Source organism: Malus domestica, chromosome 15 (assembly GCF_042453785.1).
Source record: "Malus domestica chromosome 15, GDT2T_hap1".
NCBI classification, from domain to species: domain Eukaryota; kingdom Viridiplantae; phylum Streptophyta; class Magnoliopsida; order Rosales; family Rosaceae; genus Malus; species Malus domestica.
In genome coordinates this window covers 45433421-45455930 of record NC_091675.1, presented here as the reverse complement: position 1 = coordinate 45455930, position 22510 = coordinate 45433421, and the positions used below count along the sequence as shown (strand labels likewise).

The following is a 22510-nucleotide window of genomic DNA, read 5'->3' as shown; positions in this document are numbered from 1 at the left end:
GAATCTTAAACAAAAGTTCGTTAGATATGTGGTCACCTGCATGTGGGTCGGAAACACTTTTTGAATCCTTTTGCCAAACCCTATTCGTCGAACATGAGTGTTTCGATTGGACTACACTTATCTAGCTTGGCTAAGGTACTTCCGGATATTGGAACTTCATTGGAATAAAATTCCTCTTAAAGATTTCCTAGTCTAGATGCCTCATTTGGCCATGCTTAACACATGGTGCTATAGAACATACTTGACTTAGTATATTGGTCTAGGATAGAAATAGTCGCATTCACGGTTGGAGTTCAGCGCCACCCTCGGATGATTTCCGGATTGACCTCTTAACTATTTCTCAAATGGTGTAGAGCTAAGGTTTGAATGTTATAACCCATAACCTTTCTGGTTGTATAATCTTTCCGGAGGCCAAATGGTGCACTGGACTTCCAGGCCAGCTCGCCAATCCCAACCGCCCTTATTACAGCTCGAGTCTCTTAAGTTGCTAACCAATGTCGCTCGGGATGGGCTAAAAGAGACTCATCTAACTACTTTGAATTTTTAAACTTGTAATCTTGCGAAGTTTCAAAGCTCTTCATAATTATGGAATTTAGGGTGTTCTATGTACTGCTATCAGTGGTATAAGAAAGAACAAACAATGGTGTGCAAGGAGCTAAAGAATCATTCTTAGCTTTGTGTTTCCTGTCCTGGATATGCATATAATCGTGTATATAATTAAATAATTAAAAGTATTTATCTCTTGTAACATTACCATGTTTTGGACCAAGGTTGTTCACCCGTCGGATAAGTCTTCGAGTTGTTTCCTTCATTCGTCTTTGATGATGCCTTTGAGAATCCTAGAGGATATCTAGAAGTAGATATTGCACTCTTTCAGGAGTTATGATTACGTATGTCAATTCCTAGATTGTAGGAACTCCAAGACTTATAAGGATCTAATTATACCCATATTAGGATCAGATCGCTTGTTGTGCAAAACAAGAATGGTCATTCCAGCAGAGTCACTCGAACTTTGCTTATTACCCTTAAGCATGGTGATAGTTGCACCGTTGATCCATCTGATCTAGCCTGCTCAGAACTATTGAGTCTATAACCGGACTTCTGAGGTAACGTCATTTCGATCAACCACTTACTTTAGCCCTAGAAAATTATGGTCCCATAATTGCCCCTAACTATGTATCTGAAACGCAACTTGTTCCCCTTAAGGATGTATGGTTATCCATAGACCATGCCTTTTAGAGTAAGCTGGAATACGTATCGTTTGGTCTTCTAACTTCGCATGGTGATCCGATTCTTTATGGTGTAGTGGACACGTTCCGTATTCTGTGGTACAATCTCAAGTGTCGTGGCATAAAGAATGCAATGATGAAACTTTGTGTTCATTGGGTGTGCACAAAAAACAAAAAAATTAACTTTGACACTCTTCACTAACATTTATCCGTCGAAGTCCTTGTTCCCAAAGGAAATTGGCCCTTTATGCAGGGTTTAATATGAATCTGGAGGGAGAACTTGAGAAATTCTGTAGAGAATTCCAGCTTGCGCTATGAGTAGTAAAATGGCGCTAGCATCTTTCGTGTAGCTTGTAATTGGGTTATGCAAAATGCTACATAAAGCTGACATTCGTATCTTAACGATGAAATATGGAAGGAAACACAATTTGCTCTGAGCAGTTATAGCTTAATTTAGAAGTTGCAAGTGTTGCTGCAACGCTATGCTTATGCTGGTTTGCTGTTCAACTACTTTGTGTGCCAGACTTGAGACTGTTCTTTGTTCTAGAAAATTTAGTAAAATAAGCGCATTGTAGCTTATTTCTTACCTTTCCAGGAATATATGGCATGTTACTTGAAAAAATCTGGAAGGCCTTGAAATCTTTGTATTCCCACAGCTGCCCAATTCTGGCGGGAATGTAGCTTAGTCTGTCTGCATATGTAAAACTAGAAGGATTGGCTATGTAAAAAATTCTGAAATTTGGACATAGTGATCTTGGGTGCCTTATTTTCCATCTTTAACTAGCTTTGTGTCGAAATCCATCTAGAGAGTCAACTTTTGTTGAAAAATCGTTCAAGTGCGTAGAATGGTTTTTGGGCACTACTACATTGCCCCCTAAGCATCGCGAACACTTACCCCAACTGGAGTGTTGATAGACTTGACTGAGTTGCATGTAAACTTCAGACAAGAGGTTTACTAGTCAAACTTGTGATGAGGTATTGGTTCGCACAAAGCCAAATTTACACTTGCTTCCTGGCTTGGGAGCTCTTTGTGAATCAGGTTTATTCTCTACGAATTCGCTCGGATACGCTTTTCTCTAAGTCCTGGGATTATCACTTCTTAAAGTTACAAGATGAGTGATGAATAAAGTTATACCAATAATCAATTTAGCCGAGGCTTAGATAAAAAAGGATAAGCGACGATAATTGAAAATTAAATAACAATAACGATCAAGAAACGAGACTCTTCCATTTTTTGTAATTATTTGTATTGTAGTATGATTGCTACGTTGCATTGTAGAACCATCATGGTTTTTAGTTGAGTTAGAATCTCGATGGAACTTGAGACTTAGTTTAGGAGTTGAACTTTTATGCCTATTATAAGGGTTACTTGCCTCTAGTGTACTTCTCTTCGTGTTGAGATCATGCCATATTCGTCAGAAAGGTTGTGTCGTTGTTGGATTACTGGCTCACTAGAATGGTGTTGAACTGAATTAGTCCAACGCCACAGGATTTAAAAGGCATAAGGGATGTGCAATCAACACATATCCCTTTCATAAAACAATAACAAATAGTCAGGTCAGACTCTTTGTTTCATGGTAAAGTGATTTAAGCTTTTCAAAGTAATGAGATTTAGAACAAAATAAATAAAGGTATTAGAAACCCCCTTTTGAGTTTTTCTTGAAAAATCTAGGCCTTGCAACAAAAATCTTTTCCATATCATATGGAGTTGGGGCTTGTGACTCTTCAATCAATCTTGAAGTAATTGCGACTGTTGTCCATGTTTTTTTTTTGTTGCTCGGGGATAAAATTTTTACCATAACATTAGCTTTGATTTGGCCCCGAAAGGTCTCTTTTTAAAGCTTAAGATGTCCTCAACATATATTCAGAAGGAATCTTCCTCGAAATATGTCATCTTGATCTTCAAAGTTCCCAAAACGTCTAGAAACATCAATCTGGAAAAGCTGGGCGCTGGGCCCTCTTTTCTTCGCCACAGTCAAACTTCTTCGAATTAAATTTTGTAATTTTGATACAATTAACTTGAAGGGCCCACAAATCCACTCCAATTGGAGTTACTCAAAAATTCCTTCATTTGATCACTTTTGTTTTCCTAAAATAGATTCATATGTCGATAGTGTGATTTGGCAGGGGAAATGAATTCACTCTCAATGAAAGCACCAATTGTTGGAACCAAATTTCCATACATCTATAGAAGAAGGTAGAGATCCAGTCGAATTAGGCCATGATCTCCAATGATGAGAGAATGAGGTTGATTGTGGGGTGTGGTTGAATCTGAATAAGATTGCTTACATATCTCTGGAGAGGAGAATTAAATTACAGGTGTAGTTCTAAGGAAGAACAGCATAAACCATCCTTGATGAATAACCTTTGGCAGGGTGTTGGGAGATGAGTTCTCCATGGACGTGTCTACGTATAAATTGAGAGTAAGGGCCTCTTTTAGGCGTCGAGAGAATATTGTGTAGAAGTCTGAGAAGAAGATTGATAAAGAGATCATTGTCCCTCTGATAAATACTTAGGCTAGAATATTTATAGTGATCTTAAGAGTCCTTGGTAATGAAAGTAATCTCCATTAAATCAGGAGACTATCTAGGAGGAAATCTAGGATAAGATACCGAATCCTTCTAGAATCATGATTGCCTTGCCTAATCCTTAAGATATCATAATTTGACTTGGATTAGGGTTTCCTTTCTTAAGAGGCAAGTATAATATTTTCAATAGGCCTAAGTCTGGCTTACAAGACTACACTCCATGGGCCTCCAACAAATCCTCCTCACCACGTGTCACCTTTCTTGAGAAAGTTTTGAAAAGGACCATAAAAATCTTTTAGTTTATCATTGTCCATCAAATTCAACCTTTCCAAAGTGAACAAAAACCCAAATACATCATCATATGCTTGATATTCTTCAAACCTTATCTTCAGTGAACCAATAGCCTGAGCTATTATACATAAGAAGTTATGAACTATAAAAGATTCCTCCACTGATTGTTGAACTGATTGAGATAACTTATCAAAGTGTCTTTTTTTACAAACTTCACGATTTTCTGAAAACACAAGATCATTCTCCATAAACTTTGATATAATAATGTTACATATTAGATAGCAATTTTTTTGGGAGGCCTGTAAATTTTAGGGCCTTCCGCGATCAAACATTTCGCTCCCCCTGCCCCTCAACCAACCCAACGCCTCTAACATTTAGCAGTAACTAATACAGTAAAAAAACAAAAACAATTCTAACAAAAGCATATTGTTATGTAGATAAAGACCAAATACAAAATGTTTGACAATATTCATTGGATTAGTGAGTTAGAACACACTATATCTCTAACAAGAGGGCTTTTAAATTGAAGAAGAGTTATGGGTTTAAGAAGTTCGAACTGGACAAGCCTTAACTGATGCACTATACTAAGAGCAACTCCACCCATAAAAAATGAAATGGCCCAAAGTCCATTTAATCCACCCAAATGAATAGTAATTGACTCCAACGAACAGTAATTGGCCAAGTTCATCTTCATCCCCAAAAAATGAGCTGGGCAAGAGTCTAGTTAATTCGTATTAAAATATTATTAATTTTTATAATAAAATAATAAAAAATAATTTTATTTTTAATTTCGGATAGAATTTTTAACCGATCTTGTCACGCCACATGTCATTTTTAAAAAGTACAATTTTTGTGAAAGATGGTTAGGTATTTATATATATATATATTATGTATTTTTAAACAATTTTTTATAATTTTTTGTTAAGTTAATTAATCTGGACCATTGGATTTCAAAAAAAAAAAAAATGAAATCCAACAGCCTTAAAGTGGACACATGGCCCTTAAGATTCTGATTTTTTTTAAAGCTGAAACGCGCGCCCAGGCGTCATGTAGGCCGGTCTCTTGCTCAGTCCTTTATTTGTTGGGCTCAAAGTTGGCCTCCACTTTAGGCCAGCCTATTAGGTGGGGTGTAGTGGGTTTTTTGAGGGTGGGCGGCTGGCCTAAAAAATAGACTTTGGGCTAGCACATTTGTTAGGGGTGGAAGTGCTCTAAGAAGTTCAAACTAAGCTTTTGAGTATCATTTGTGTGTGTGTGTCGATCTATAATTGTCACTGTCAAAGGTTGATGACAAAACTCTCTCTCTCTCTCTTTTTATTTTTATATATGATCCTAGACTTGTGTTTTAGGCATATAGCTAGGTTTTTAATTGAGTTTGGATCAGTCCAACTAAGGGGGGTATGTATGTGTGTGTGTGTGTGTGTGTGTGTTTGTATTAGAAAAATGCTCAAAACATTAATCTATAAGCATACAAGTGAGTAATTAAATACTGAGAATATTTTTGCTCACCACCTTCAAGTGATGGTGATACTCACCATCTTATTTATCATCGTTGGATGAGTTTAAATTTCTAGACATGTGTAGTAGATATACACAAATCTCAAAAGTTTAACTCATCTAATAGTAATAAGAAGAGTGGTGAGCACTACTACTTAAGGGTGGTGAGCTAAAATACAAACTTGATTATTAGTAAACCCCAATAACACACACTTATCATACAATAATTTATACAAAGATAATATACATATTGTAGCAAAAACAAAATAAATTATAACTCGTGTTTTTTTCATACACGTATTTAAAATTTAGGTTTTTAGGGCCACAATATTTTAAGGGTTATTTAATTAGCACCCATTTATTGTTGAATAGGCCTCATGTACTTTTTTTTTTAACAAACTGACACATCCCGACCTGGAATGTCCACCTGGACTCCGAATTGAGCTGTGCTAGCCGACATTAGGAAGGAGACGAAGCCATAACGTGTAGTAAATTAGAAAATGTGAGTACATTTAAACCTAAAAGTGCGTAAATGTAAGAGTGTGCTTGTGAGTAGGAATGAACTCATTTCACATGTGATGTTAGAATACAAGTAAGGTAAAGTAAAAGTAGAATAAGAATTATACCATCAAAGGTAATCTTATATTCCAACATTTGCCAAGAATCTTTGTCGACACAAAAGCTCTGCTACTAAAACCTAGAGGGGCGAAGAACAAGGGTGAGTGGGCCTAAAAATAAAGTTTTGTAAAAACCTTTTTGAAAACGTATAACCCCTTTCCGTAAAACAAGTATAGTTTCCAAATATAACATACTACATATAGTATGAAAATGCTTACCTTAACCAGCATTACCTCAAAAATGCAATACTTCACAATAATTCGTAAATAAGCATATACTTCTAGTAATCACAATATCTCGCAGAAATAAACGTATCATATCGAGTGCTCATCGACATATGCTGACACACGAGCTCATGTAGAGATATTTTGGCATGAGCAGGACTGGGTGTACTAGTGATTTACGCTCTAGTACTACAATCATGTGAAGACTGGCTCTATGCACATCACATACAAGTCCTAATTGCCTATAGCAATCTAGGACAAGACTGACACCTACAATGGATCCAAAATGAGCATACGGTGTGATGAAAACATATACGTGATGCATGGCCCTAGCATGGGCAAGTACAAACACTAATGTAGCACACAATGAACATATAACGTAAATATGATCATGCAATGGTAAATCGATAATTCGATAACTCAATAATTCTAATCAATGAAATACTATAAATATAATTAAAGCATCCATACTAATACGCATACCTATGCGTCCCATAGGATGTAATATAATTTCATGAATTTCGTCAATACGCTAATTTTTTTATATGTTAACTTAATCTAGGTATAACGTAGAAAATTCTTTATCAAATATATAAATGGAAACTAAATAAATATATAATACTTAAAAAGCAAATACCCACTCACGGATACTTACGAGGCCCCAATCGTTGGAGATTAACCCAGACTTAACTGACGATGAGGTTCCAATGACGATTCTTGATTGTAAAGAAAAAGTTCTCAAAAACAAAACCGTTCGTCTGGTGAAAGTCTTATAGAGAAAGATCTTAGTTGAGGAAGCTACCTGGGAGATGGAGGAGCGCATGAAAGATCTTTATCCGCATTTGTTCTTTAACTATAATCCTTAGTAGTGTTGAAATTTCGAGGACAAAATTTTCTTAAGTGGGGTAGGTTGTGATGATCCATCCCTAATTTTCTGTGTAATTTCCTTCCCAAGTGTGTAAAATGAAGGATATGCGCTTTTTGGCAAAGTGGAATCCAACGGGGAAGTTTATTGTTCGGCATTTAATATATTTTTCCTATTATCATAATTAAATAGTACTTGTTATTACGAACGCGTGAGCACGAGTTAGACTCGAATCAGATTTGTAACAAAGAAGTTACACTTAGTTAAAGTACACTAACAACAGGTAAAATTGTACATGTGTGTGCAAATTATTTTGGGTTGGTGAACATTGTTTTAGATAGGGTGAATTAGATATTTTTGTACTTGGAATTGTACAAAATTTGGACTTACTCTTAATTAAAAAAACCGGTTTCCTTTTCACCCCATCACCCAATCACACCTCTCCCTACTTTTTCTCACCCATTCAGTTACTCTCTCTCTCTCTCTCTATCATCCACTCAAATTCTCTCTTTCTCTCTCTCTCTCTCTCTTCTTCATCATTCTAACTATGCACCTCCCTTTCTCTTTTCAACACAAACCACCATCATCAAACATCACAGATCGATATTCAAACCACGACCATCGTACCCCTTTCATTACCACAAGTCCATCTGTATGAGCTGATTAAAAAACGAGCGAGTTTTGACTTCCCAACTCGGAGCTCCAACTTGGATCGAGCTTCTTCTGCCACTTTATGTCCGAGTTATGATGTTTTATGAGTGTTAAAATCCACTACACAACTTTTTGAGATCCCTAGTCCAAGTTTGAAGCTAAGCCAACGTGAAAATACACGGTTTTAAGACATCGAAATTAAGGCCGAGACTTTCGAGCCATTTGCAATCCACTTTTTGGACTCCAAAAAGGTATAACTTTGTTCTTCTCCTCCCAAGCTTTATTTCCATATAAAGAATGTCGAAAATGGTTAAGAATTGAGAATGTTATGAAGTTTTAAAGTTTTTCCAAAAATCCCGCAAATATTTTCCAGATTTTGGCAAACCAGACTGCAACGGCAACGACAACCAAATAACTAAGGAAGAAGGAAAATATTCCGTTAATGTTGATGAAATATTCTCACGCCATTAAGGTATTTTGTTAGAGTTAACAAAATATTCTCTAGGATTTTTGCCAGCAAGTGGCCGCGCGTGTTGATGTGATAAAAGTTAAGCACACAAATTAAACCCTCTTGTTGTCAAATCGTAGTATAAATGCAAGTAGGGATCGTTCTAAACCGGGGATTAGGAGGGCTTGCCAAAACCTCTAAACTGACTCAAAAACATAAAAACAAAGTTAAAAACGTTTGAATAGATTCAAGGGACTCAAAACAGGTTCAAAAGACTTAAAACAGCTTAAAAACACTCAAAACTGCCTAGAAACACAATCTGGGCAGATTCTGACCTTAACACAATTTTGGACAAATTTAGTGTTTTGGTTTGAACCAAAACACTCAAAAACACAAACAAAACCTAAATTAAGCACTTTGAAACAAGAAAGTAAAAAGGGGGGGGGTTTGAATTGGACGAATTTGAAACAAACAAACAAGTTATAAAGTTAGGCAGATTATAAAACGAAATTTGATGAATAAGATGATGGATAGATTAGTTAGAGGTCCGTTCTCCACCCATGACACACTTGAACATGAATCGATTTCCAATTGCTTTTCAATAGATTATGATGCTCAACACCCCAGATTAACCGTGATGCACAAATTAACCCTCAGATTTTCCTTTACTCATTGGATTGGATGAATGCATGCAACAACCCAAATCATTCTCTAAAAGTCCCCTACATGAATGCATAATAGAGATACAATAAGAGATCATTACGTTTCATGAAAATCATAAGTGTTGACGAGGCAATTGTAACTATGAATGCATGATACGTTTGCCAAGAATTCAATTAACGCGATTGTGATAAGCAACCTTCACTACTAAGGAATATAAACTTGTAACGATTAGGTGAAATTCATTTATATTCTAGCATCTAATTCATGTATGAAAACTAAATATGCATCCTCAATAAACATACAAGAATCAGTTATGAATGAAATAGATAATTGAATTGCAATCACAACTTAACAAATCACAATTGGAAGAAATCAATTCATATCTCAAGCATGTTCATGGCTTCAAACTTCCCCCTAACTAATTAGGGGTTTAGCCACTCATGATTACAGCAAAATCAGAAAGTAATAACAAAATAAACATTGAAAACAAGAACGAAGTACACCTAAAACGCTCCAATCTGCAAGCATGAAACGCCAAGGGCCTTCTTCTTCCCCACCTTGCTGCGGCACAAGAGTCTATGGATGGTTATGGACGTATGAAAGAGTCAAAAATAGGTTTAGGTTGAATGGGGGTTGCGGCAAGGATGTATGGTGGTGGAAAGGGATGTAGAATGGTGTAGAATGGTGGAGAGGATGCGGCTGGATGTATTTCTGAATGGGAGGGAGGTGGTGACAAATTTAGGCTTTAAAACACATATATATATAGGCACGGCAAAGCTAGGGTTTTCACAAATCTGATGGGAAGAGGTTAGGGTTTTGGAGATAAAAGGCTTGGCCCATCTAAGGGAGAAAAGAACTAGGGTTTTATGCAGATTTTTAGGCTTCTAGAACATTAGGTGCGGCACAACCCTAGGGAAATCAGATTAGGGTTTAAACTTAGCAGCTTTTAAGGCTTAGGGCCTAAAGATTCGGTTTAGGGTTTAAATCAACAAAGAAAAGGGTTTTGTCCCACTTAGTTTCTGAAAAGGATGTGTAGAACCCAAATCCACAAGGAAAAGGGCCTAACAAATCAAAATCCAAGAGGGAAGAGGCTTGAAAGGTGCGGCAAGGGTTGGAACCAAAGTGAAAAAAAGATTAGGAAACTTCCAATCCAAGAATAGAAACTTTCAAGAATGGAAACCTCCAACTTTAGAAACTTTGGCTTCCAATTCTGAACTCTTTGTTCTTCATGTTCATTTCTTCATTTCTTGCCTCCTTTGATCTTCAATTTCGTCCATCCATTTGGCTCCAAGCATGTGATATCCATTTTATGCTCAAAACTGCTCCAAAGGCTCCAAAATGCACATTTTTGCATACTTTGTCCTTAGAACCTGAAAATATATGAAACAAGCTTAAAATACTAATTTAACTAAGAAAACACAACGTAAATGCACAAGAACAAGCTCACTAAGTCGCATAAATATGCTCGTATCACGTGTGGCCGATTGTTGGCGGCGCATGAGTTCACGTGCCGCTTCATGGCGGCATGTGGTCGACGTATACGGGTCCGTGACGTCACATAGAATAAATGTTTTCGTATATTTAAACACTACGTTTGAGCAAACTATGGGGGAATTTCCTAGCCTTTTCGTGTATGTTTTAATTAAATAATTACTATAGTTGTTTCACATACAAGAGAGAATTATCCTAAAGAGGTATGAGGTCAAGCAAGGTTAGGAGGCTACTATCTGACTACGTATCAATGAGTGGGCATTTGTTTTTATATATGTTATATATAAAGTTTGATGGTTTCCACAAATGCATTTGGATTTAATATTATGCTTATCATGCCATATATTTTTTTTTTTTTGCATTTTAAAAGTACTATTATAGTGTTGAGATTATAAATTGTTATGGCACGTTCATATAAATTTTATCTGCTCATCATGCATGCTTGCACCGATGTAGTACTCATCCCGGGCCATGGCTAGGCTTCACATGTATATTTATATCACACCGCACACTCACTTTGGATCCATTGTAGGTGCCAGTCATGTCCTAGGTTGCAATAGGCAACTAAGGCTTGTATGTGATGCGCTTAGTGCCAGTTTTCACGTGATTGTAGTACTAGAGCATATATTATGATTACACCAAATCCTATTCATGTCAGAAATTTTCTAGATGAACTTGTGTGTTAGCATAGATTGATGAACACCTGATTTTCATATGCTATAGTTGAGATATTATGATTTGTTGTGTTCCCTAAATTACTGATGAATTACATTTGATTTCATACTTATACGTAGTATGATTTTCTGGAAACTATACTTGTTTTACGGCAAGGGGTTTGTATGTTCGAAAAATAAATGTGTTTCACAAACCCTTGTTTTTGCCCACTCACACTTTATGTTTTTTCGCCCCTCCAGGACTTAGTTAGCTGAATCTTTTGTGGCATATGAGGGATATTTGGCGATTCTGACATCTACCCAAATAAAGTACGAGTTTGTTTCCTATTGTATAATAAGTATCTTAGCTAGATTCGACTGCTCTACTTGTTTTGTACTGTCATCTATACTCTGACTACTTATGTATTATGGGTTCTTCCTGTTGGAAAATATTAGTATTTTGGTTTATTTGAATGTTTGGTTTTATGGGCTTAGCCCGTTAGAATTAGGTTTTGTTAGAGATTATGGTTAGTTTATTATAAATAGGGTGTTTTGTTATTCATTAGAGAATAAGTTAGCCACAATGTAGTCTTAGGGTTTTGTAGCCGTTTTGGCATTCTCAGTTTGTTTAATAATATTATTATTATTTGTTAGTCTTGTTAGTTGCGCACTCTGATATTTAACTCTTCCCACTACTGTGCACTCTCTTTATTAGCTTAAATAACTTATTGTTTCGGTTTACATTTATCCATATTTCCACCTCACTTTCCTTTTGGCTAGGTCACCTTCGAGTGTCGGCCAGTATGCCTCGAACACACTACGTACACCCAATAACCCAGTAATTGTCATGTTCATGGTAGTAGTACCAACACCTCAAAGGTTTTCATTACGTTTTTATATGCTTTCTGGTTTATTGAAATAATTTGTTTCTGTATGTTTTTTGGGGGTAATTTAAATTATTTTCTGTAGAGGCTTGATATTAATATCGTGGTGAATCGGAAACCTCTATGCGAGATTGGTGATAAACTGAACTAGAATTTGGGTGCCCAAGTCAGTAGTGCCCATATTTCTGTTAAAAAACTATGACTACTATGTCATGAATTAGACCAACAGGATCCTCTTCGGATCCTTTTGGTGAGGATTTTCGAGATCCGTAAATCGTGTTCTTTTACCATACATCGTGCGGTCAGTTTTTGTCAGGTACTATTTGTATTTAATTTTAAATAAAAATATTTAAAATGATTTCTAATCGCATAATGTACAATAAACGAATATGATTGACAGATCTTCAGAATCCTCACAAAGAGAATCCGGCAATGATCTAGATTCCAAATTGGAGGCGAAAGTGACAGTGAGATGTTGAAGAAAAATAATCTTAAGATACATGTTGAAATTGATTTGGGGTGTAGTCATAAAATAATATGTTTTCTTTAAAACATGATGGGGCTTAAATGGTCATATCATATCAGGGTATATACGTTATTTAAAAATAACTTTGTATGTGTGTGCATTCAACAATATGTGGAGCTATTTTAATATAAATTTGGAAAATGATCATCGCCGGATCTTTTTCCTGGGGATTCTGTGATCATGATCGTTCATCGTACATCGTGCGGTCAGTTTTTGTTAGGTACTACTTATATTTAATTTAAAATTTAAAATTTAAAATGATTTCTGACCACACAATTTATGATGAACGATCATTATCATGGGATCCCCTGGATCCCCATGAAAAGGATTCGGTGATGATCCTTTTCCTATAAATATGGGTGATACATATGAGCAAAAATGTTATTCTTACCATTTATTTGTACCATCATTTGTACATTTTTTTAAATAAAGATGAGACCACAAGTGTTAGTGAGCTTTATATGAGTGATAAACCATTCCCTATTTGCTACAATGTAGTGGCATCTCCCTTATGAAGCTCCTCTTACATACACACACGTAAATATAAACAACGTAAATATAAACAATATATATATATATACATATATACATACATACATACATACATATATATACACATACATACATACATATATATATATATACATACATACATATATATATATATATATACACACACACACACATACATACACACATATATATATATATATATAGGGATAGGATTAAGGGACAAATATTTTACAAACATTCTTACACTTCTTTGTAGCCTTTAGATTTTATAACATTCAAGGGATTTGCAACCTCTATCACCACCAGGTCTGCAACCTCCATCTCCCCCAGGTTTGCAACTTCCATGCCTTGAATCTTCATTACGTAAGAAATATAAAACCCTAAATTCTATATTATTGTTCATATATGTAGGGTGATAAAATTAAGTTTTCTCAGTTCATGTGATTCATGATTTTTCTACTCTTAAATCGTTTTATTTTATTTTATTATTATTAGGATTATTTCTTATAAAACGAAAGAAGAGAGGCACTGTAGACCTCGTCGGCAAAAGAGAGATATCATGTTTTTTTGTGATTAGGGTTCAAATGTTATTTTTTTTTTTTTTTTTCAGTTTTATTCTATTAGATATTTGTTTTTAATTTAGGTTAGCATTTTTCTTATTAATTATTATCCTCATCATCTTTAAAGTCAATTAATGTTTAAAACTTTTCACATCACTCTTAGTCTAGACCGTTGAATATTACAAATCTAAAAGCTACAACGAAATGTAAAAATATTTGTCCCTTGATCCTATCCCATATATATATTACAACCATAGTATTCGAGGAAAAATTTACAAATTAAAAAGTACTCAAAAAAAAAAAAACATTTGATACATGTAGTTTTTTTTATCCCAAAGTGGTACCTAAAATCATATTTTTGGGACACTTTCATACATTCATTAAGGTTTCTATTAAATCATCCGTTAATTGGCGATGTGGCGCTCACATGAATAATAATTGGGCCCCACGTGTCAATATGGGCCCATATGACTATTAAAATTTTAAAGAAAACAAATTTTTTTTTTCTTCCCTCCCCTTGATCTCCTCCATTGCCATTTCCATTTGATCTCCACCATCAGGGGCTCCTTGAGCTCAGCAAGTATTTGCGTCGACACCACTCTCTCACTCACCTCTGATGGCCTCTCCCTCCTCTCTAAAAAATCCATCGTTGAACAACAGCGACGCCTCTGCCTTCTCCAATTGGCTCAACATCAACCCCACCCCATGCAGCTGAAGTAGCATATCCTGCACGAACATCTCCTTATTCGGCCCGCTGCCACTGTCGATTTGCAACCCCCGCGCCCCCAGAAAGACTACTTGCAAATCTACAGCCAATTCAACGACGAAATGTCGGCGGACCTCGTAACCCTCGCCCTCGGTACTAGCAACCCGTCTTTTTCTTGCTGCCACCAGCGATAAGGGTGGGCGAAGATCGAATCGGCCAACGGCAGAAAGATCGAAAGGAATGGAAATGCAGGGAGGGAATTGAGAAATATCTTAACCCTAGAAATTGGATTGGATTGAAATTGTTGAATTGAAACGGGGGAGGGAATTAAGGGTCTAGGAAAGGGAATTGTGGGTGAGTGTATGGGAAGGGTAGTTGCAGATGGGTGGGTGCAAAGGAGAAAAGGGAAGGAGAAGGGAATAAGGGAGGGGTCGGGATGGGTAGACGACAGCCCAGAAAAAAAATTCAAATTCAAATTCAAATTTTTTTTAATATCTATGTGGGATCACATGTGGCGCCCAGTTATTGTCCACGTGAACGCTATGTGTTTGGGCCCAAAATATTGGTTTGGGTAGAGATGTATTCTCGGCCCGGAAGGCCGTACAAAAAAGGTTACTGTGTATCATTTAGTTCATAGGCTTCCTAATAGAGGTCGGTCAAGTCATGCTGCGAGACGAGTAATTGAATCCTGGCGCAATAAGGAGTCTTAGCAAGATATGGGTAAGAAGTGAATCCAGTTTGATAAAGAACTAGGTTCAAAGTCATAGTGCAAGTAGGACTGGTCAAGATGGTGTTTGATGAGAAGAAGAAATCCTAATCCGAGTAGGGTTTTAACTCGGTCTAGAAAGTGCCTGGTGCTATAAATAGAAGATGATGTGCATCGTTTAAAGCCTCTCCAATTCAACACACAATTACCTTGCGCAAATTCTCTCAACAACCTTGAGACTTTTTCCTTTTCTTTTTTCGCCAACACACCTTCAGTTTGGATAAACAGCACTGTGAAGGCAACCGGTGATATCTTCAGTCGGCATAGATAGCACTGTCACCGTAGAATCAGCCAATCTCGCAGCATCTTCAGTCAGCATAGATAGCACTGCGTCGAGGGTGACTGGTTATCTATCGAAGTCTCGGTCGAGAAGGATTTCCGAATCCTTATCGATCGAGGTCATCTCATTAGCCTTCTTGGCGAAGTAAGGTGTTATAGTTTATTAGGCTCGGCACATTGCACGCCGAGTTGGTTTATGATTGGATACTCTCAAGTGGGATTTAGAGTTCAGCATTCCGATGGTCGAACCACGTTTACTGTTAAGACATATATCCGCTTTGAGTATTTGTGCCCTTACACCTTGGTGTCTATTCGGTGTGAGTTTACTTTGACGAATACCATCACTGTGACCGAATCCGACGACGACAATTTATGAACTTCGTAAGAATAGTAGCCTTATCTTTAGGTTCGAGAACCCAAGAGGCCGAGACGTGTTCCTTCCTCGGTCAGAATCGCAAGACGCAGAAGTCAGCCGTGCACCCAACGCAACATCAACAAATTTTACTCCTCGGCCGAGCTCGGTCGACGAGTTGGCACGCTCCGCATTCAACCGAAAGACATAGTTAGCTTATAGATTACTCGGCCTGCACGCCACATAGGCTTGGTAGTTTTTAGGGTCGACATTTTGGCACACCCAGTAGGACCCAATGCTAAACTACGAAGTTCATGCCAATTGAAACACGATCGGTTAAAAAGAAAACAGCTATGGGAAAATAAACAACCAATTTGCCAATTCAGAACATAGGACAAAGTGTATCACAGGCACAGAATCCCCTTAGTGCCGTGACACCTTAGTCCACAAGTGCGACTCGTCGAGAAAAGGAAATTGGTCTCGGTGGTCAGCTTTGCAGTCTAGAAATCCCCAACAAGAACACCTGCATCCTCAATGAAGGGATAGTGGAAAACTGTGATGAGGATGGTGGTGAAGGCTCTAATCCATCAACAAGATCGTTTCTTCGAAGATGACTTGACGAACAGTCTAGGGCGGTTGAACAGACGTTTAGTAGAGGAATCGATAAACTGCACAATGTGATACGCAGTAACAGTGAGGTATAAAACAGATTGCTTGAAATACTGGTTAGCAAGGTCTGCGACGACAGGTCATTCTATCTTTCCCGGCACTTGCCACTAAGGAATGATCTGTTGCCAGTAGTACAGGCCGAGCCAATTCCTACTCGGCTCAAGCCAATTGACTTAGAAAAAAATGAGGATCGAGTAGCAGGACAGATGGACCTAACCAGAAAGTAAAAGTAACGTCCGTCGATATAACCGAGGTTTAGCGGTTGATTGGTTTGGCCATGAAAAAGGGGCCAAAGTTCCCTAAATTCATCCACCCATATCCAGCTTACGTGGAACGGTTCAAATATCCTAAAGGTTTCAAAATTCCAGATTTTAGTCTTTTCGCTGGAGAATCGTCTTTATCCTCGTTAGAACATGTGGCCCGTTTCAGCGCGCAATGTGGAGATGTCGACAGTGATTTTCACAAGTTGCGACTATTCAATTTTTCATTGACAGGTTCAACATTTGCCTGGTATATCAACCTTCCACCCAATTCCATCCAAAGCTGGGAGGAATTGGTCGAGAGATTTCACGAGCAGTTTTATCGGCCAGGGATGGAAATGTCAGTTTCTTCGTTGGCAAGGATGGCTCAAGCATCTAATGAGTCACCAATGGATTATCTTACCAGATTTAAATCGGCCAGGAATTGATGCCGAGTACCTCTCCCTGAAGTTAAGTTTGTTAGACTTGTTTTGAACGGACTCGATGTAGAATACAAAAAGAAATTTCTGGGGGCAAAATTTCGAGATATGTATGAATTAGCCCAGCATGTCGAGCAATATGACTATTTGCTCCGAGAAAAGAAGATGTCGAAACCCCCATCTCGAGGGACGATTTACAAAAATCCTACGGTCAATTACGCGTCGACCGAAGGCGAGGAATCTCAGTACATCAGCGTGGACGCAACCGAGATAGTAATAGATAAACCATACGTGTGTTAGGCATTGACTCAAATTAATTCCAAAGAAGTCAAAACCCGTTCGGGCACTGAAGAAACAACAAAAACATCAAAAGTTTATACCTTTGATATCACAAAGGCCGAAGCAATTTTTGATCAATTGTTATCAGCGAAGATCATTAAACTTCGACCAGGGCATAATATTCCCAAGGCCGAAGAACTTAAAGGAAGGACATATTGCAAATACCATAACTCGACAAAGCATGCAACAAACAATTGTGTCATATTTCGTGATGATATCCAGAGCTGGATTGACAAAGGCAAGCTAAAGTTTCCTGAAAAACGCATGACGGTTGATACGGATCAATTCCCTTCAGTGACGGTCAGCATGGTAGACGCCCGTTTGCCCAAAAGCAAAGGAAAAGAGAAGGTCGAATTTACCCCAGTACAACACATTCGGAAGCAAAGCTCCCAGCCTCGACTCAAGATCGATCTATTTTCCAATGCGCCACCTACCGAGCTATCAGGATCGGCCATAGTTAAACCAATGTCGAACTACAACAATGAAGAAAATGGCAGGCCAATAGTACCACAGATCCTAAAGAAAGGTTCCCAACCTCGACTCAAGATCGACTTGTTTTCTAATGCACCTCCTACCGAACTCTCAGGCCCTGCCATAGTCGAGTCCATGTCAGACTCCAGCGAAGATGGAAATGGCAGGCTGATAGTTTTGTGTAGTAATTGTAAGGCACGCGTTGTATTAACCGAGCCCAAGGGGAAACTGTCTTCGATGCAAATGCCAACATCACAACACCAATCGGCGACTACAGCAAAACCTTCAAAGGAACCTAGTGAAGGCCAGCGCCAAAAAGTATTCGACAGGCTCGGCCCAAGAAAACAGACAGATGGACCTACATCGGTCAGACAGCGCCTTGATTTCGACGCATCGTTTTACAACGAGGACTATTATTCCTGCAATTCCAGTAGTTCGAGCTTATCAGTAAATCAAAAGACCTTCAGGCCACCTGAACCACGTGACCAATGTTGGTACAACTATAATTCTCCTACCGGCATGTATACCGCGCTATCCAAATCTCAGAAACGTCGACGTCAGCGTATAGATTGCTTGGCTCGACGACAAGCTGCCCAACCTGTCTAGGCCACTAAATGGCAGCTGAAAGAGACGACAGGAAGTAGAGATGGTCGGCCAACCCCAACAATCATGGCTGAATTACAAGTGCAGAAGGAAACAAATCGGGACTTCAAAACTACCATTGAAGCAACCGAAAAGTGCATCAAACTTCTTATTCGGCCCGGGGAATTGAAAGCTCGTTTCGAGCAATTTAAGAAAGAGGCCGAAAGCCAATTGCCTCTGTTACCGTTGAAAGAACCTCTAATGAAAGTTCGACGGAATCTGTACCCTCCATTCCTTAGAATATATGAAAGAATTTCACAATAAATATTTTGCTAACGACTTATATGGGTTGCCGAAGGTCTGCCAAGAAGCTCTTGACCTGGTATTAACTTGCCCCAATGCTGAGCAGATCATCCAAAAAACCACTGATCCAGCAATGAAAGCCAAATTCCAGCACATTCAAGAAACTAAGGTTCTCGGCTTCAAGGTCGACCCATACACGGATATTGACACGGTCGAACTCCCTTTTTCTCTTGAAGACCTTCAACACCTTTGGTATCACTTCAAAGTTTTTTGGGTCGTTTCCTTGTTTGGCTTAACGACCGATGAGACAGAGCGTGTGGCACGACTGGATGCTTACCTGGACACCAGGAATGCCCGGATCGCCTATGAAGAACGAGCTCGTAAAATACGGTAGGAGCAGAGTCCGACACCAGATGCATGCAAATCCGAAGACAACAGTCAACAGGATACATCGTCGGATTGTATGGCTTAAACGCCTGAATATGTTGGGACACACAGTGAGCCGGCCGCGAACGCTCTGACACACTATGATATAGTCCTCACAACTCCGAAAGATGACGACCAGGATTCAATGGGCCCTTCAGTCCTTGAAAATATGGAAATCAGCATGGTCCATGTTCTATCGGTCGAATTTCAACTGACTATAAGCCAACCAAGTTCATTGGATGGCGATGTGGTCACCGAGGAAGCAACACAAGTTGATTTCGTCACTATGACGTTGGATGAGTCACCACATGGTGACGATAAACTTAAAACAGCCTTGGATATCTTGTTTCCCCATTCTTCCTCGACTAATCTTCATCATTTAAAATTGTTGTATGTCACAACCCATATTGAAGGCTACCCAATCTCCAAAATTTTCATTGATTACGGAGCAACGGTCAACATCATGCCTGTATCCGTCATGAAAGCATTACGACGATCCACCGACGAACTCATTCTTTCGGGAATAACCATGAGTAGCTTTGTCGGTGATAAGTCTCAGACCAAAGGGGTACTTCCTCTAAAGGTAAACATTGCAGGTCGCAATCACATGACCGTATTTTTTATCGTCGACTCCAAAACCGAATATAATGCTTTGCTCGGTAGGGATTGGATTCATCAAACGAATTGCATTCCTTATTCTTTATAGCAAGTTCTCATTTTTTAGGATGGTAAATCAGTTGTGGTCCACCCGGCCGACACTCAGCCGTTTGAAACTAACATGATTCAGGCCCGCTATTATGATGATCACATCGGCTATATTACCTTACAGGGTTTTAATGAAAATGGACGGCCAACCCAGATCTCAATCCAAAAAGCCATTGCGATAGGCGTCGAGACTGTCCACCAGGATTCGACGAGACTTGGTTTGGCCAATTTACTCCCCACCACTGATGATTGACATCAAAAGCGAGAGACGTCGGGCAGCAGTTTCATCCACGATGGAACGCCTACTGGCCTATTGGTATGCTATTGCCAAGCACCCGCATTCGGGCATCAACTTAATCGAATTTTTGGCCGAAGAAGATAACAGCCCGGTACTATCGTTGGATAAAGTTCAGGCTAGCCGAGCTCGAGAACAGTCGACCCCAAGTAAAGGATCCTCTAAAGGAAATAAATGTTGGAACGGTCGATAATCCTCGGCTGCTCTTTATTAGTACGTTACTGCCCCATGCCATGAAAGTTGAACTCCATCAATTACTTCACGAGTTTAAAGATTATTTTGCTTGGAGTTATCATGAAATGCCGGGTCTCAAATGAACCCTCGTCGAACATGAATTACGTATCAAACCTAGTTGCAAGCCTGTTCGACAACCTCCTCGTCAATTCTCGACCGAAGTACAACTCGGCATAAAAGATGAAATTGTCCGACTATTAAATACCGGGTTTATCCGAATCGCTCGATACGTCGAGTGGTTGGCGAATATCGTACCCGTACTCAAGAAAAATGGGGCCCTACGCATTTGCATTGATTTTCGAAATTTGAATCTGGCAACACCCAAGGATGCATATCCCGTGCCCATTTTAGATTTGCTTATCGACGCCGCAGCTAATCATGACATGCTATCATTCATGGATGGACATACCGGTTACAACCAGATATTTATTGCCGAGGCCGATGTTCATAAAACAGCTTTCCATTACCCGGGGGCACTCGGAACCTACGAATGAGTTGTCATGTCATTCGGTCTAAAGAAAGCTGGTGCCACATACCAATGCGCGATGAACACCATTTTTCATGACCTAATCGGCACTACCATAGAAGTGTATATTGATGACGTTGTGGTCAAATTGAAAAATCATCGAACGTATATTGATGATCTTTAGCAAGCTTTCCTTCGCATGCGACGACACAACCTTAAGATGAACTCGGCCAAATGCGCCTTTGGTGTGTCGGCCAGCAATTTCTTAGGTTTTCTTGTCCACCATCGCGGCATCGAGGTCGACGCGAACAAAGCTCGCGCGATCATTGACGCCCCACCACTGATGACCAAAAAACAACTCCAGTCCTTGCTCGGGAAAATAAATTTTCTTCGTTGATTCATAGCTAATTTCGCTAGCAAAATGACGACATTCTCTACACTATTGAAACTCAAGGACTCGGACAAGTTTGAGTGGCGTGAAGAACATTGAACGGCTTTCACACAAATCAAGGTTGCTCTCGTAACTCTACCTGTCCTCGTACCGTCCCGACGTGATAAACCTTTTAAGCTTTACCTTTCCACCGTTGAAGAATCCATCGGTTGCCTCCTCGCGCAAGATACCGATACTGGGCGAGAACAAGCTATTTTTTATCTTAGCCGGAACCTTACTACTCCAGAGATCAATTATTCACCCGTTGAGAAGCTTTGCTTGCCTTTGTTCTTCGCCGCTTCCAAACTCTGACACTACATGCTCCCATCCATTAAGCAGGTCATCGCCCAAACAATAGTCAAAGGCCAAATCGAGAAATTGACATTGGCACTATCGGAGTTTAGTTTGCAGTACGTCCCACAAAAAGCAGTCAAAGGACAAGCGCTTGCTGATTTCTTAGCCCATCACCCTTCTCTTTATGGGTTCGGGGGTAATGATGTTGAAATCGGAATGGTGGAAGCACGTGACAATTATTGGACGATGTATTTTGATGGTTCTAGCACGTCGACATCGGCCGGCGTGGCAATCGTCCTCCAGTCTCCACACCAACACCGTTGGTTCTTTTCCCTTAAGTTTGATTTCGAGTGTACCAACAATCAGGCCAAGTACGAAGCCATTGTTATCGGCCTTAGCGTGCTTCATGATTTACGCGATGTTCGTGTCCTCGTTTTCGGCGATTCAGAGCTTGTGATCAACCAACTTAATGGTACTTTTCGGTGTATGAGTTGCACTCTGGCGCCCTATCACATGGTGGCCAGTTACTTGGCCGAGTCATTCGACAGTATCACGTTCAAACATATTTCCCGTGGACAGAACACCGTCACAGACGAACTCCCTTAGATAGCCTCCGGAGCACAACTCCTGGGGGGCAAAAGTGGATCGATGATACCCATTTTACGGCAATCATATCCGACTTTGGTTAATTAACAAGTCCTTCAGCGCAACCAAGTCATCCGTACACGAGTAATGTCCTTACCTTCGTTATTGGAACGAGAGGATCTTGTAGATGTTTACGCGGTTGAGACGCTACCAAACTACTAGAGAAGGCCAATTATGCAATACCTTGATGATCCCAAAGGCAAACACGACCGAAAGACAAGGGTTCATGCC

General features: G+C 39.1%; 1 protein-coding gene across 1 annotated transcript; it reads left to right on the top strand.

Moving 5' to 3' along the window:
- Positions 1 to 21658: 21658 nt before the first annotated feature.
- On the top strand, positions 21659 to 22240 carry LOC103417552 (uncharacterized). Its single transcript, XM_008355728.1, has one exon. It carries the CDS (start codon positions 21659 to 21661, stop codon positions 22238 to 22240), a length of 582 nt encoding a protein of 193 aa, XP_008353950.1.
- The last annotated feature ends 270 nt before the right edge of the window (positions 22241 to 22510 follow it).